Source organism: Lissotriton vulgaris, chromosome 1_1 (assembly GCF_964263255.1).
Source record: "Lissotriton vulgaris chromosome 1_1, aLisVul1.2, whole genome shotgun sequence".
NCBI lineage: Eukaryota > Metazoa > Chordata > Amphibia > Caudata > Salamandridae > Lissotriton > Lissotriton vulgaris.
In genome coordinates, this window is record NC_141685.1 from 534,330,402 (window position 1) to 534,348,299 (window position 17,898).

The 17,898-nt window shown below is 47.9% G+C and overlaps 1 protein-coding gene across 1 annotated transcript in view; it reads right to left on the reverse strand.

The window, feature by feature from the left end:
- Nucleotides 1–11,111, reverse strand: part of AKNAD1 (AKNA domain containing 1) — a 425,253-nt gene extending 414,142 nt beyond the window's left edge. Inside the window, exon 1 of the mRNA XM_086936316.1 lies at nt 9,957–11,111. Within this exon, the coding sequence (XP_086792442.1) occupies nt 9,957–11,111 (1,155 nt within the window). The remainder of the gene's footprint in view (nt 1–9,956) is intronic.
- Between the last annotated feature and the right edge of the window lie 6,787 nt (nt 11,112–17,898).

Genomic DNA, 17,898 nt, shown 5'->3' on the forward strand with positions numbered 1-17,898 from the left:
CACAGTTTCCTGTTGTCCCACACATCACCGCTTTGTTGACCCTGATTCCTGCTTCAGCTGCTTGGTTTTCAGTTATCGATCTGAAGAACGTTTTCTTCAGTATTCTGATTGCTGAGGAAAGTAGAGATATTTTTGGCTTCTCTTTAGGAGGTCGTAGCTTCCGGTTTAAACGCGCTCCTCAAGGTTATTGTGAAAGTCCTTCCATCTATAGTCAGGCGTTGAAAACTCAGCTTGACAATTTTGTGTTACCTTCTGGTGCTACTCTTATCCAGTATGTTGATGATTTGTTGGTCGCTGCTGATGACGAAGAGATTTGGAAAGAAGCTACTCTTTCTTTGTTACGACATTTGTCTGACATGCATCATAAAGTGTCGCCCTCAAAGTTACAGTATTGCCGCCAAGAAGTGACCTACTTAGGTCATCTCTTGTCGAAGGAGGGAAGGCGATTGACCCCAGAACGAATTCAAGCGATTGCCCAAGTGACTGTGCCATGCACACAGAGAGAGGTGTGTGCCTTCTTAGGTATCACCTCGTATTGTAAACAGTGGATTCTGAATTTTTCTTTATTAGCAAAACCTCTGTTGGCGCTGACTCTTAAAGATACTCCGTATCCTCTACCATGTTCTGACAAATGTCAGAAAAGTTTTTCTGAATTACGTGATGCAGTGTGTTCTGCTCCGGTGTTGGGTAGCCCGGACTACAGTAAACCTTTTACACTTGATGTACATGAGAGAGAAGGTTGTGCATTGTCAGTGTTGACGCAACAATTTGGAGACAAGCAGCGCCCATGTGCGTATTTTTCAGCTACTTTGGATCCGGTATCTAGGGCGTTGCCTAGTTGTCTAAGAGCTACAGCGGCAGCGGCTGTTTCTATCCGACAGTCTGCTGGTTTGGTATTGGAGAATACATTGATTGTGATGGTCCCACATGCAGTGGATACCTTATTGAATAGAACGAGGACTCAGCATCTTACTAGTGCGCGTTTGTCAGGTTATGAGTTGACGCTTTTGGCTAGTCATGTGCACATTAAGCGGTGCAACACATTGAATCCAGCTACATTGTTGCCGATTTCTGTGGAGACAGATGCTGCATATTGCACAGAATTCAGCTCAAGCAGCAGAGTTGATTGCACTGACGAGAGCGTGTGTGTTGTCAAAAGGAAAGAGAGTCAATGTGTATACTGATAGCCAATATGCATTTGGCGTGGCTCATAGCTTTGGACGTTTGTGGAGAGAGAGAGGATTTCTTACTTCCCATGGTACGAAAGTTCAGCATGGAGAATTAGTGAATGAACTTCTTGAGTCACTTACTTTGCCGACACAAGTTGCGATAGTGAGGTGCAGCGCACATAGGAAAGTTATGGATGATGTTGGTCGTGGCAATGCGTTTGCGGATGAAGTAGCGAGAGAAACGGCGAAAGATGTGACGAGTCGTATGTATGTTGCAGGTCCTGCCAGATGGGTTACGGCAGTAGGAATGTGTGAAGACATAATAGAAAGTGTGAAATCGATTCAGGCAGAAGCTACTGAGAAAGAATTGAGTGTGTGGAGAGAGACTAGGGGAATGTTGGATTCGACTGGCTGTTGGGTTGAGTTGTCAGAACACCAGCGATGGTTGTTGCCTGATGCGTATGTGCTTCCAGTGGTTACGATGGCTCATGGATTGGCTCACATCAGTTCAAAAGGGATATGTAAGTTGTTGGCTCCGATATGGCAGAATGCTGGAATACCTAAATGTGCTGAGAATCTGGTTAAAAACTGCATGATTTGCTTGATGCATAATCCTGGCAAGGGAACCCCAACTCCAGCGGGTCATTTTGCTCCTGTAACGTATCCGTTTGAGGTGCTACAGCTAGACTTTATTCACATGGAAATATGCAATAACCTGAAGTATGTCCTTGTGGTTGTTTGTGCCTTTTCCAGATGGATAGAGGCCTACCCCCTCAAGGATAATACTGCTTTATCTACAGCCAAGGTTTTGCTCAAAGAGTTTTTCCCTAGGTATGGTTTGCCGAGAATGGTATGGAGTGACAATGGAAGTGAATTTGTAGGTCAGATTATGAAGAAAGTGTGTGCGGGTTTGGGCATCAAACAGAAATTTCACGCTGCGAATCACCCCCAGTCAGCTGGCCTGGTCGAGTGCTACAATGGCACTCTTAAACTTACATTGGCCAAGATACAAGCAAGCACTGGCCTTACATGGCCTGATGCTGTACCGTTGGCACTTTTGTCTACAAGAACGACAGTACATTCTTGTGTGGGACTTAGCCCATACAAGATTGTTTTTGGACGCCCGGCAAATGTTTGGGTTGTGCCGAGGCCGAATAAATACAGTGACATCGAGTACCCTATATTGGTTGATTACTTACATGACTTGACCGCTAAATTGCGTGTTCTTGACCAACAGGTGCATGATACTTTACCTTCAGCCTCTGTGGATGCAGGTCACTCGATTCAACCTGGCGAGTGGACCTTGGTGAGTAACTTTCAAAGGACAAAGAATCTGGAACCGAGGTGGACAGCCCGGTATCAAGTATTATTGGCGACTCGGACTGCCGTCAAGGTTTGCGGCAAGAAAAATTGGGTGCTCGGCACCCATTGTAAAAGGGTACCCTTACCCTTACCATACGACCAGTGGGTCAAGGATGGTATTGCCGATTCTGAGACTGAAAGCGTTCCGAGATTCGTGCCTTTTAGTGACGCCCATTTGAAATGGACGTGCGGATGACGAAGTTCTGCAAGAAGCTGTGCCATCGCATTTGAGACTTGACACTACGCAACCAGAGACACTTTTTCAGGATTAGACAGTGCCTGGTAAAGAACGCTATAATTTGTGGATTTAAATAGACAAATACAATTTGAATCTTTTTGAGAATTATACTCTTTCAGACAAGAAACATTTTTGTTCTATTTTTCTTTTTTGAGCTGCCATCTGAGCTCAGCTGCAGGGTCACGGTATAAAGTTCTTAAGGGGTGAAACTGCGTATTGACACAAGGTCTGCGGTTCTGGGACGTCTAGGACGCCCAGGCGCACACTTAAGTGAAGAGAATCAACTGCCGTGAGCAGCACGTTAGAGGATGGAGTTTTTTGTAACTGAAAGAGTTGTTGAGAAAATTAATTTTAAGACAAAATTATATACATTAATACGTAGCAAATGTTTTATCATATTGTGTTATTTAATGTTTTTAAGTATCACATTAGCTTGTGTGGGTTGGATTGTTTATGCTACACAGCAGAAATCTGCACCCACTTCCCACCCTATGCTTTCCTTTACTACTGTTTCTTTGCACCAATTTTATACGTTACCTGAACATGAACAGACAAGGAGATCAGAATTTGTCAACAATTCGTTTATACAGCTGTTGCATCAGCATCAATTGGTAGTAAATACCACTAATTGCTGGGTTTGTGGTCTTATGCCTCATACGACAGATAGAGGTATGCCATATCTGGTTTTGCCTTTTTCTATTAACGGGTCTGTATGGGCTTTTCAGACTATGTTCATTTATGCAAATGAGGTATATCCCTTATGTTCTGTGAAAGACAATCCGAGTAATAGTGCCTTGATAAAGGGAATAGTAGATATGATTCGAGATATTGATGCATATAATACTATCCCTAAGGATGAGGTGCAGGCTTACATTGGTTGGAACGTGACTGGATATAGTACCAGCTTGACAGAGAAGGAGAGACGAAAAAGGTCTCCCCCGATTTGGATTGTACCCCATCGAGGCCACTTTTGTTTGCAAGGTAGTGGTCGGAATCCGAGAGCTCAGCTAGGTAAGAGTGTGTGTGCTAAAACCTATGTCTATTCATCTCAGACTTCTCCGTCGTTTGTACCAGCTAAAGGCACATATTTTGTTTGTCATGACAGAGCCTACACATGGTTGCCGCCTGATTTTTCGGGAACTTGTTATGTAGCATTTTTTCTTCCCCCTACATACACTACTACTTCGGACTATCATAGGACAAGATATGGTAGAGGTGTCTTCGATCAGGAAGGTACCGCAGCATAGGAAGTAGGAGATTTTTTCAAGGGTTTCCTTCCGTTTTGGGGTCCTATGGCTAATAGTAGGAACATCCGACAACTTACAAGAGTGGTTGAGGCCACTATAAATGAAACTGCAAGTGCCCTTAGTAATGTTACAGCTGAGCTTCAAGCGGATCGTCTTATGACATTGCAGAACCGTATGGTTTTAGACGTCATACTTGCAGATCGAGGAGGGGTATGCAAATTGATCCAATCTAGTTGCTGTGTTTTCATACCAGATAATGCCCCTACAGTATACCAAGCCATCTCTAGACTGCATAAGATTTCTGAGTCTATTCATGTGGACGAAGGAGACTGGTCGTTGACTGGATGGTTTTGGGGACTACTGTCTAAATGGGGATGGAAGATTCTGACATTCCTTGGTATGGTTTTAGCTATCCTCTTCCCCTGTTGTCTTTGCATCCAGTGTGGTCCCGCCATTTGTAGTCTTTGTGCTACCTTGTGTGTGTGGAGACCTGTCTCGAGAGAAGTAGAGAGTAGTAGGATGATGCTCCAGCAACACCTTGATGATTTGATGAATATTGACATAGACCTAGATTCAGATTAACATGAGTTTGGGTTATTGCCTACGTAATGGCAAAAGGAGGGTCTGAGGTTCTGTAAATTCTGTCTTGTCCTGTGAGGTTATGGTTCCGTCACAATTTTGGTGATGTTGTACCGTAGTTAGGAAATTAGTACGGCTAATATGGAGTGAATTCGTCACGTTAACTAGCGAGTTCATTATGTATTCAGAGACTTCATCTCGAATATGGGTTCCATTTTGTTCATGCCTCCATTTTGTGTTGCCATCACGCAGGCTGGTGAATGTGGTTGAACGAATAAAGCGGCCTGGCCTTTTCATTCACGTATACATTAACTCGGTTCTTCTTGACTCTAAGGTGAACTGTAAGGAACTGACCCCTTCACCTGAAACTGACCCTGCTAAGCCAATTTCCTTGGTTGATCGTTCTCTGAGATTGACAATCAAAGTTCAGGACATCGTTAACTTTTAGTTTCTTTACACATGCCTTATCTTGCTCGTTATCTGTCATTGTTCCCTTTCTATGTTTCTTCATTACATGCATTGTGCTTTCAATTATGGGTTTGTCCGGCTTGTGGAGATTGAATTTGAGACATTCCTAATAATTAACTTGTGGGTTGGGACAATGTAAATTGAGGTTTTTGCTATGTGATGCTGCGTGGGAAAATGTATCTTATTGGTCAGAACTTTGTACAGTGGGTGTGCATTTATAATGTGAATATTGGGCATAAAAAGAGACGCCTCGCTTTACAAAATTGAACAGTTTCCTGAGTTGTACACAGTGTTGTATTGCTGGGATTACTGTTACTAGCTGCAGCTAATAAATTTGATCACTGACGCCACCCAGAAGTATTCTGTGTCTCTGTATACCAAGACAGGTGAATCCGAAGACTTTGGGCGTGCCCCTGGCGCCGCTGGGTTCTAAAAACCCGGTTCTTCAAGCTCACACATTAATGTGAGGGGCGCACCGCTAAATACAGTTCCTCGAAGTAATTTTGAGCAAGCTGAAGAGACGAGGGACAATATGATGATGATGATAGTAGTTTATAGCATGCACAGTTACTCCAAGGAGTGTCCCGCTGCGAAGTTAAAGAACTATAAAGGTGTACTTTCTTTTAATGCTGACAAGGCATTCTTAATAATTAGATGCTCACAAGCCAACAGCTGAAGTAAATGGTCAAATGAAACTTTTCATTTTTTAATCAAAGATGGCTGTCAGGCCCCTCATTACTAGTAGATCTATGTGTTCTACGTATATGTCTGAATCGGTATTGTATCAGCCAAAAGTGGTCCGGAAGTCCTATATAGCCATGACTCTGTGACCAGCTGGATGTCTAACTTGTAATTAGAAATTAAATCTCTACGTTGGATGCCATGACCATTGGGCTACCAAGCATTTGGCCAGCAAGTTCCCACTCTATATCACCTTATTTGTTTAACCTTTACAAAAAGCTTCTGCTATTATTTTTCCTTTGAGGGTCACATATATTCGTCTGCTGATGATACTGAACTGCTTTTCACACTCACAAACTCAACTAGTTATGTCTCCCTTCTTGCAGATTGCCTTTCGGCATTGCATTTATGAATGGGACTGCACTGACTCAAACTTCAAACTGATAAAATGGAAGTGCTGCTAGCCAGAGACAATCCCAATCTCGGGCACTCCTCCAGTGCTTAATTTGAGCTGGTGATTTCCGCTGCTAGCACCAGCACTTGATTTTCAACACCACCATTAGTGATAATCTACCGCATGGTGGTGCTGTCTGTCTAGTTTTGAGCATAATAACAGTGTTTGATAATCAAATATACATTAAATATTTTTTTAATGAGCTTTATTTAGTGTTTAAAAGAGATAAGAAATGACAATGCTAAAAGTCAAAGTCATTTCATAGACAGTTTGAATATCCCATTAATAAGATCATATAAACATGCTTAACATGCCCCCACCCCACCTAGCTCTTGTGCAAGTTCCCACCTAGCTCTGGTGCAAGTTATCCCAGCTGATAGAATGTACTGCAGTTTACAAAATGTATACAGTCAATGAAATTACCATCTAACGACCCAAATATACATTAAATATGAATAATAAATGCAGCATTCATATAGCTTCGAGGGGGCTGGAATAGTATGAATTGTCACACTGTAATAGTGCAATTGTTAGTAGTTGTATTGGTAATATAATCTTTAGCACTGCCAGGGGCAATGGGTGGTGCAGTCTCCAGTGGCCTCCTGTGAAGGGTCGTGGCACTTGCTTTTTATTTTTACAAATTAAGCACTGCACTCCTCACTCTGTCCTACTTAAACTGGAATTCATCCTCCACAGCCTGCAAAGTATGTCCGGAATCTTTGCACCAGAATAGACACTTCATGGAAGATGGACATTCAAGCATCCTCAGTTACTTTAGATTGTGTTTTTCATTTGCAGTGTCTTTACTTTTGGCTTCCCCTGCTGCCACCTGCTAACAAATAGCTCAGTGTGGCATCCCTTGATATCCCTTGGCATCAACAACTTGCATTTAACTCAACTCCAAGCTGTTCAAGACCAGTCAGCCTGCCTGGTTATTGGTGTCCCATGTGCCAGGTCCTTTCCTTGGCTGCCTATTCATCAACACATTACTTTTAAGACACTTTGTATTGGGCATCACAATCCCCTCACTATTGCACCAAAATGTACTAAAGAATACCCTAGGTAGCTTACTTTGTTCCTCATTTTCCTTCCGCCTATATATATCCTGCTTTCAGGAAACGTGTTTAGGTGGTTGGGCTCTCATGGTACAAGCTGCTATGGTCTGGAACAACTGCCAGAACCCCTGAAAAATATGCCAATTCATTTAACATTTAGGAAGGCTCTTAAAACGTGGCTATATCCTTAATGAGATATTTCTCAGCTTGAATTCCCATCAGCCCTGATGTCATGAGACCAACGAGTAATAGTGTGCTTAATAGGACAAAATAGACAGTTATCTGGGCCTCATTGGTGGTTGGTGACAGTGCCAGTTTGAGATATATGTGCATCGATACATCTGGTCAATGTGTCTTAAATGAATCTGACCCAATGTCTCCGGAGAAGATGAGTAAAACATCAGTGGTGATGGCCATGGGGTACCACTATTGGGTAATTCAGCCTTCGACTGGGTTCCTTCAAGCATAATCGTCCATTATGTATATACAAGAAAAGAGAATGAGAGGATAAAACTTCAAGCACAACCTCCCAAAGAAGAATATACAATACTACAAGTTCTTGGGTTAACAAATGGACACCTAGTAGAACACTAGGTCACCTGCAGACATCCTAAAGATATGGAGAGGTCCCCTCACCCACTCATTGTTGTGGAATGCTTCATCATCGGTGTCCTATTCACACCAAGATAGACGAATACCACATTGGTGTACACAACTGATGTGCGGGAATTCAAATATAAATCGACTGGACAATTGCAGGGGTACAGGTTCATTAAAATATCTCAAGGTATACTCCTTAGGAAAATTCCACTTTATTAACTAGATACCCCAGATATGACTAAAAAGAGTATCATGTGGATGTTAAATGAGATACAATGAATCATCCATCCAAGTATGTCTTGCCTACATGTGTTGGCCTTCGACCATGCCCCCAAATGTTAATGGCCTTCATCAGGGCTACAATCAGTGTTGGTTCCCTACGTACACTTCACTCATACCATGCATCACACTAAGGAATGCAAGTAGCATTCATGAACATGCAAAGTGTGCATGACTGTTTGGCCGTCCCAGAGGGCCGGTCAAAAATTCATGTGCACTTTACAGAGTATCACCACTCCTTCCCCTACTCTGAGAACAGAGTAACCCCGCCCCCAAAGAGGCAGGAACAAATAAAATGATAATAACGTTCAGTTATTATCATTTTGTTTTTCCTTCATTTCCACTGCTAAAAGCAGTGGGCCCGCTCCTCCACCTTAACAGAGGAGCTGCCACTGCCTAACCAGCTTAGTTGTCTTATGGAACCCTTATTATAGGTTGCTCTGATATTTGGGACATAACAGGGGGTACCACCCTGTGGTCACACACTCGTCAATGGTAGGGAGCCACGGACAACCTACCAATCCCCAGTCAGTCCCTCGTAGTTGTGATATTTTTGTCCATTATCCCTATGCTCAGCTAACTCATCTGGGGCAAACTATGGGTGTTGTAATTGTAGAAAGTAACTGCTTGCCTTGGTCCAAACCCTGTCTATTTCCTATTCAGATCTATAGATTCTGTATCATAATAAGCAGCTATGGCACTGAAAGTGACTGTTGGACCTGGCCCTGTTTTTCTGACCTTGTTGTTAGTTTTAGGACTTTGTGCTGACCAGTGCTAAAGTGCGTGTGCTCTGTGTCTAAAATAATATGGTAATTGGTTTATCCATGATTGGCATATTTGATTTACTAGTAATCCCCTAGTACAGTGCCTCCTAACTGCCTAGGGCCTGTAAATCAAATGCTAGGGAGAAGTGTGGCTCAATGATTAGAGCGGCAGACCCTGATGCAGAGGTCTAGCCCGGGACCAGGGTTCAATTCCCCGCCTCGGTGGGTCTTGGGCTCAAAATTCCACGGATTTGATAATTCTCGCCTCGGTGCCTATTCCAATGAAGGAGTTCCACTCTGCAACTCTGGGCAATAGCTTGCTTAATCTCCATAACGGCCCCCACAACGCTTAGGATGCCTGGCCTCCACCTTGGGGGTGCCCAGAAGTGGACGCCTCACAGGGAAAGCCAGGATGGGTTCCACAGCGGTATTCGTACAAGCGCCTTGAGACCCTTGTGGGTGAGTAGTGCGCTATACAAGTATCAATTTACATTTACTAGTGGGGCTGCAGCACTAACTGTGACTCCCACATGAGTAGCCTTGCAAACATGTCCACTGGAGGATGCTTATTTTGAGTGCATATGACTAAGCCTTTAGGTACTGTGTTCATTAATGTGAGTTCAGTTTCTGATAGAGTTACACATCATCCAACAAGAGATAAAGAAAAAATATATTTTTTTAATTCTTATGACTGTGGAATTTCCACCTTGCAGGCAATCCTCAGCAGTATGTTTAGAAAATAAGTACTCATAGAAATCCATAACTTGGAGAAATTTCTGTATCATTAAAATATCAGAAATGTACTCAAATCACAGATTTCTATTTTAATAATATACTTTTCTGTCCTTGCCACAAAACTGGTAAAAATTAACAAAGATTCACTGCCCTATATTGTTTGTCTCTGGTGTAGAAGGTGTGACGTTTTAGAACTATGTTAGGCTGAAAACAACCTTTTACAAACATGAGGGGACACAATTTAGTTTGTGAGGGAATTACAATTCTCTTTCAAACAAAATTCGGTAGAAATGACATCAAATAATTGTTGTTTTCTTGCACTTACCTGCAAGAAATTCGTTTCCTGACTCTCTTCTTCTGGTGGAAGCCTATCATCAATTCCATAAGAAGGCATGGTTTCCAACACGTCTCTGATAATGGATGCTTTGCCAGTCAAGTTTGGGGATGAGCTAGCTCTTCTGATTGCAGGCACTGATTTTTCATTAACAGTTTTCTTTGGGATTTTGACTTTTGGAGCAATTTTGGAGAAGTCGGGCAGTGGATAATTAACTTGACCTTGGCCGTATTTGAATTCTTGAGCTGAACCTCGTTTTTCAAATTGATATTCTCCACACTTGGTTCTATCGTCTATTGTTTGAAAGTGATCTCTATGCTCAAAGATGTCCTCCTCCATTTCATGTGTGAAGCTCTCATGGATGCTGTTGTTGAGATCAATTCCAGAAGTATCTGCCTCATCTAGAATAGAGTTATTTTCCAATGTCATGGTTTCCTGATCATGATTAGAGTCAAACCTTGCTCCTTGACTTTCCAACAGATACTTTTCCAAATCTTCTGTTTCTTCTTTCGTGTGTTCATAACATTTTGAGTTGCTGATTTTGCTAATGATGGTTGCATCGCTGCTTTCAGCAAAGGATGTTTCGGGGATTGTTTCAGAATCAATGAACTGACTAGAACTTAGTTCATTATCATCGTAAAAATGACGCAGGAGAACATCGGGGATCCTTGAATTTGGGAAATCTCTGAGATTGACACTGCCTTCAAAAAGATCGGCTGACAAATTCTTCTCACTGCAAAATGTGCTTTCTGGATAGGTTGTAGTATTGCCTGCACTTAAAAAGGTGTCACTGATGGAATTCTGGGTCGCAGTGTCTTTTTCAGATATATCTTCTTCTTCATCTCTATTTCCTCTTATCAAACCTGTATTTAAACTGAGGAAGTCAAGATGATTTCCAGAATTACCAGCAGAGTTCCACTCATCAGTCATGTGCTGGAAAACACTGTCTAGGTTACCATCATATGGTAATTCTTCTTGCTCCTCATCACTTGTGTTCCCTGGGATGTCAAATGTCCCACTCTGGACACCGCCCACTGGGCATCGATCGTGCTTATCTTCATTGTTTCGAGAGTATTCATCTTCATCTAAATCTGTTAGATGGTCTTCGCTTGTCACTGCTTGCTCATCAAATGCATTATTATGCATCTCTGACTCTGTGAGACAAAAAGATGCATTGAAATGTGTAAGGTTAGTGATAACACAAAGTGATACATCTCAAGTTATAGAATCCCTTCCATTGCAATATTCAAGGTCAATATTTGTAACAGCTCAAACACCAGAATGCATTCAGTTAAGGAAGAATTAGCTCAAATCAACAGTTTTTTTTCATTTTAGTAGGTACATCAAAAGCAGGACAGAATTTGTTAATCATCGACTTCAGAAAAATATGTATCCTTATATATAGCCCGATTTATGCAATTTAAATCATATAGAGTTAGAGTATCCTTGTGCATGCAACCAGAAAATATGTCAAACTTATATGTGGGGGGGAGGCGTGGCTAGCAGCCGATGGAAACGGTCGCAGCCTAGTGAGGCTCCCGACCCTCAGCCTGTAATCCTTCTCAATTCCTGACTCAGACCCGGGATCCCCGTGGAAATCGGGTCGATCCCGGAGCCAACCCTCAGGTCTGTTCCGGTTGGGCCAGCGCGCCGCAACACCAGGCATAGCGGGCGCTGAAGGGCACGGAATACCCAAGACGGCGGGGGATAAGATGGCGGCTCCCTGCATCGCGGCCGCTACGGAATAGCGACGAACCCGCCCCTGATGTCCTGAGGCCACAGCGTGGCGCGCCGTGAAGGGCTGGACTCGTGGGGCACGGCGGCGGCCACCCGGAGCATCGGCGGACCCTGAGGTCAGTGCGAGGTCCGCTCGGGAGCGGAGTGCCGGCGGGGCTCCGCCCACAACCACAAGGGGCTCACTCTAGGCCCCGGCTTTGAGGCCTACAAAGTCCTGCACCGGCGCACTACCCCCGTGACACAGCGGGCCTGCATTGCGGAGGCCTTACGGAGGCACCAGGAGTGGAGGTTGCTCGGAGGACGTCCAGCCTCATTTGGAGGGGTCACTGCATAGCCCACCGGCAGAGCCTGTGACCTGGTTGGGCGGCGGCCCGGCCCGGACCGAACGTGCAGGGTGAAACTGACCCTGCAAAGGAGGGGCATTGAATCGGCCCTGGACCCGTGGGAGACGGAGGGCCGGGACCGGAGGGTGGACTACACCTGCTGGGGCACTGTGCATCCTACACTCTCCACCCCGCCCCCGGCCCCGGGTTGTGCTCCCTGCGTGGAGGGTGGCTTCGGGTCGTCGGCGCCGCAAAACGCTGAGATGCGCTCCATGGAGTACTGACCGGAGGACGGAATCGGCCGGTGGACCCCAGTGCGGACCCCTGACGTCCGGTCGCCGGGGGCAGCTGAAAGCCCTACCAGATCACTGGCGCCATTTTCGATCTCCGCAACGCGGCCCCCGGAGACTCGGCTCACCGCCTGACGACGGCTAGTAGTGAGACTACCTTGAGGTCGGCGGCAGAATATTGCGGGAGACGTCGTTGACGCCGGACCACCCGGAGGGTCCTGAATTGCAAGGAGGCGCAAGATGGGAAAGCCTAGAGGGCCCAAAGGGGACGGGAGCCCAGCCACGGAACCGTCAGACGACTCCCCGCAACCCCCCACGGAGCTCCAAATGATGCAGGACCGGATCCTAGACGCCATTGCTGCTACGAAGGAGGCCCTACATCACGATATTGGTCAGGTAGCGACGGGGCTGGGGCACCTGCGCGCAGATCACGCGAAGCTGCAGGACAGAGTCAAGGCCGCAGAAGTTACCTTACAGGATGTCGTACCGGCCCACAAATCGATGGAGGGGCGACTCACGGAGGCGCTGGAGCGGATACAGACCCTGGAAAAGAGAGCAGAGGACGCTGAAAACCGCAGTCGGCGGAACAACGTACGCCTGGTTGGCCTGCCGGAAAAAAAAGAAGGTACGGACATGGTGGGCTACCTGACTGGCTGGTTCAAAACTGTGGTTGCCCCGGAGGGCTTATCTCCCTTCTTCACACTAGAGCGGGCGCACTGCGTACCTTCCCGACCCCCGCGCCTGGGTCTCCCGCCGCGCCCAGTGGTCATCAAATTGCTCCACTATAAGGACAGAGACTGGCTCCTTCAGCGGGCCAGGGAAGCGGGCCCATTCCAGGTGGACAATAGTAACGTCACACTATTCCCGGACTATACGTTCGAAACCCAGAAACAGCGAGCCTCCTTTCTCTCCATCAAAAAGGAGCTACGCACCGAGGGACTGCAATACTCTCTGCTGTTCCCGGCCAAACTGAGAGTGATAGTGGACGACAAGGCGTTGTTCTTTGAAACCTCGGCGGACGCCTGGGCCTGGTGGGACAGCTACAAGGCGGGCACGGATGGGGCTCGATTTAGGGCCGAGGAGGAGCGACAGAACCATGCGACCAGACGATCGAGAAGACTCCGGGGACGCAACCGGGGAGCTAAGAAGCCTTCAACGTCGCAAACTGACGAAGAACGGAGAGCAGCATTCCAGGCGGTTAAAGAGGTGTCAGGAACGGCGCCGGTCCAATCGGCAAGAGAATCAGCCTCGGAGGCCCTGGCCACGGGATCGGACACTGACTTCTCGGGGCTGGACGGGGCCAGGGGCCCGAAGGTCACCCCCCAGACTTCGGGGGAAATCGTTGGACCCTAACAGCTGTCAGCGGCTTCTGAGTGAAGAGACCCTGAAGGCGGCGCCCCCCATGGACATTGGGACAGACTACTGTGAGACTTTTCTTTTATGAGTCGCAATGGGTATTGTGGGGCAGAGGGTCATGGGTCCGAAGCTTAAAGAGTCCAGCAGCTAGCTCACGCGCCACAGGGCCCATAAGGCCCCCGTGGTGATTATTACGGACTACAAGTTTACGTGAGCACGTTTGCTCGCTAGTTTGGATGGGTGCCTCTACTTTGCAGTTGAGTCCTGTTCTGGGGGAGGGGGGACCTGGAGTAGTTGGGGTGACTCGAGGTGCAGTTGGGGGTGGGAAGTTGGGCGGGGGGTGGGGATGGGAGGTGTTGGGAAGGTGCCTGGTGTCCGGAAGCGTACATTTATTGATTTAATCTGCACTGACTGGGGTGATGGCTGACATGGGCTCGCTGAAGTGTGTGTCCTGGAATGTGCGGGGACTGAATTCCATGACGAAAAGACACAAGGTACACGCCTACCTGGTCCGCAGAGGGATACACATAGCCTTCCTACAAGAGACCCACTTAACTAAAAAGGAGGGCGTCGCACTGCAGAGGAGATGGAGGGGTCACCTATTCCACACCACATACTCGGCATTTGCCAGGGGAACACTTCTTTGGATCCGGGCGGGGGTTCCCTTTCAAGCTACTAGGCACACTATAGACCCAGAAGGGAGGTATGTGGCAGTTGAGGGTCTGCTCCGGGGTCGCCAGTTGACACTTTGCAGCGTCTATGCACCAAACGTAGAGCAGGCAGCATACTTCAATAGACTGACCAAACAGTTAGCCTCTTATTTAACGGGATCAGTGCTACTGGGGGGAGATCTCAACTCCGTGGCGGATGCCACCCTAGATAGGTCACACCCACCTCTACATGCATCCCCAGTTCACAGACTGGCAAAACACAGATCAAACTGGCAGGGGTTGGGGGACCTGACGGATGCATGGCGCGCCCAACACCCAACTGACAGGGATTATTCCTTTTATTCGGGTCTGCACGACCTCCATGTTCGCATTGACGCGTTCCTATGCTCCCAGTCGGTGCTGCCAATGGTTACCCGAACCGAATACCTAGCACGCACGATTTCAGACCACAATCCCCTACTCCTTACATTTGCCTGGATGAACGAAGTCTCGCCAATTCCAACGTGGCGGCTTCATCCGGACACTTTGGACGATCCGCCGTTCAGCGGAGCGTTGGAAGGTAGAATCTCCCAATACTTTGCCGAGAACGAGAGGACTGCCTCTTCCAGGGCAGTGGAATGGGACACGCTCAAGGTGGTAGTAAGGGGGCACTGTATAGGGAAGTTCGCGGGCGTACGGCGAACACTAGTCGAAGATGTGTACAAGGCCGAGCAAGCCTTGCGTGCGGCAGAGAAACAGCGGCCCAACCACCCCGACATGCAGGATAGAGTATGTTCAGCGCGGGAGGCAATGGCGGTGGAGGTGGAGCGCCTTCGCTGTTTTGATCACAAAACATACTTAACCAAAGCACTCGCCGAGGGAGATAAGACGGGGACGCTCCTAGCCTGGTTAGCAAACCCCAATAGGGGTGCTGCCCCAATATTATCTCTGACTGATGCGACTGGCACTGAGTGTAACACCCAGCCAGACATTTTACAATGCTTTAAAGCATACTACGAACGACTGTATAGGAGAGGTCCGGTAGACCGAACCGAGGTGTTGGAGAACTTATTGTCTGAAATACAATTACCGTGCCTGGAACCAGACCAAGCGGAAGCCCTCGGAGGCCCAATTGACCTTGCGGAAATTAGGGGGGCCATAAAGAAAATGGCACGCAGGAAAACTCCGGGAGTGGACGGTCTGCCCATCGAGTTCTACGGTAAATACATTGATATCCTAGCCCCACGACTCCAAATCATCTATAATGAGGCGAAAGAGAGGGGGGAACTGCCCTGCTCGATGCGCGAGGCGCTCATGATCCCCTTGCTCAAGCCACATAGAACCAGCTCTGACCCGGCATCGTATAGACCACTGTCGATGCTCACGACGGATTATAAAATCTTGAGCACTATACTGGCCACCAGGCTGATGGCCCATATGCAAGACTTGATCCACAAGGATCAATCGGGCTTTATCCCCACTAGAAATACGTCTCATAACATTCGTAGGTTGCTGAGGCTAGTTGCGAACCCTCCACCGGCCGCCAGAGCCCCGGTGGTGATGGCGATCGACATAGAAAAAGCCTTCGACAGCCTGGAATGGAGCTACTTGTACAGGGTGCTGCGAAGTTTTGGCATTGGTGATGAGTATGTGCGGTGGACGGAAGTGCTATATGCATCGGCAGGCGCTAGGGTGCGAGTAGGAGCGTTGATATCGGATAGATATGCAGTGCACAGGGGCACTAGACAGGGGTGTGCACTCTCTCCCTTGCTGTTCGCCCTCGCGATAGAACCCCTGGCGGCACTGGCCAGGAACGGTGACTCCTACCAAGGACTGGAGGTAGACGGAACTCGTCATCATATATCATTATATGCGGACGACCTCCTACTGTTCCTGGAGAATGCCGAAGAGGCAGTGGAAGGGGCGGAAGACCTACTAGCACGTTTCGGAGATGTATCGGGCCTGAGGGTGAACTGGGCGAAGACCTGCCTCTTTCCTCTTCGGAGGGCGGAGAGATGCCCCATGACCCGTCCCGAGCCCCGCTGGGAGCCAGCCTGTTTGCCCTACCTAGGGGTGTACATTTACCACAAACCCGCGGACCTGTTAGAAGGCAATATAAACCGTTGTATCCGATCGCTGCAGGGTAACATGCTTTTCTGGGCCACCCTCCCTTTATCTATGACAGGCCGTGTCTCGCTGCTTAAAATGATCGCCCTGCCGCGGTTGTTGTACTTCTTTCGAACCTTGCCTGTGTGGATACCGAGTGCCGTATTTCGACGACTAAAATCCCAAGTGGTGTCCTTTCTGTGGGGAACTGGTAGGCGGAGAATAGCCTTGGCAACCCTGACCCGCCCGAAGGACGAGGGCGGACTCGCGGTCCCTGATTTCGAGTATTATTATTTGGCCGCCCAGCTGCAATTCCTCACGCAGGAAGTGGCTAGGGTATACCGAGGCCCGGAGCAGGAGAGGGACACTGGCACCCCTCGCCATGTGCTGGCGTACATCGCCCTGCAACAGAGGCTAGCACTCAGAGACTTGTCTCAAGAGGAACGGACATTGAGGCTCTGCTGGAACCGCGTGCAAAAGCGCGCTGGCCCCGGACACCCGTACACACCCGAAATACCACTGGGCATGCTCACGGCGCTGCCGCATGGCGGCGACTGGTCGAGTCTCCGGGGCTGGGAGGAGGCTGGCCTACAGGTGGTGGGAGACCTCTTCACCGATGGGGTGCTCACGCCATACCACTCCCTGCAGGAACAATACGACCTTCCGAGAGGGGACTATCTACTGCACGCAGCTGTGGTACGAGGGATCCAAGCGCACTGGGGCGAGGGACTGTGTAAACCCGCGACATCGCCACCATGTCAATATGTGATGATGGCCGCAGGAACGGTCAAGGCAGTCACGTGCCTGCACTCCAGAATACTCGAGAGCACCTTGAGACCCCTTACGCGCTTAAAGACCCAATGGGAGACTGACCTGCAGAGGGAGATCCCGGATACGACGTGGGCCCAGCTGGTTCAGAGGCCCAGGAAGAGTACCAGGAATGCCCGGTTCCAATTGATACAGCTCTATATCCTTCATAGGGCTTACCTCACCCCGCACAAAATAGCGAGATACTTTGGAGCAGAGGACGCAGCGTGTCCTAGATGCGCACGGTTGGAAGCAGACTTGCTGCACATGCTAAGGGACTGCCCGCACCTGCAGGACTTCTGGAGGGAAGTGGGCGATACCATGAACGCGGTCACAGACAGGGAACTACACTACGATAGCGCAACCACACTCCTACACCGGTTTCCACACACACGTAAGAACAAATTGACAAGCAAATTTATAGACATGGGCCTACTCCTTGCGAAGAGGGAACTCACTAGGGGATGGAAAGCGAAGGTGGCACCGACACATGGGAAATGGCTCACTGAATTCCTGAAATGGGCGGCAGCAGAGAGCACGATCAGGTATCAATTGGCTCGACGGGGGCCTGACGAGAAGGCCCAGGAAGCGGCACTAGCGTGGGAAACTCTAGTCCAGGCACTTAGGGATAGTACAATAGAGAGCGAGGATGAGGAGGAAGCAG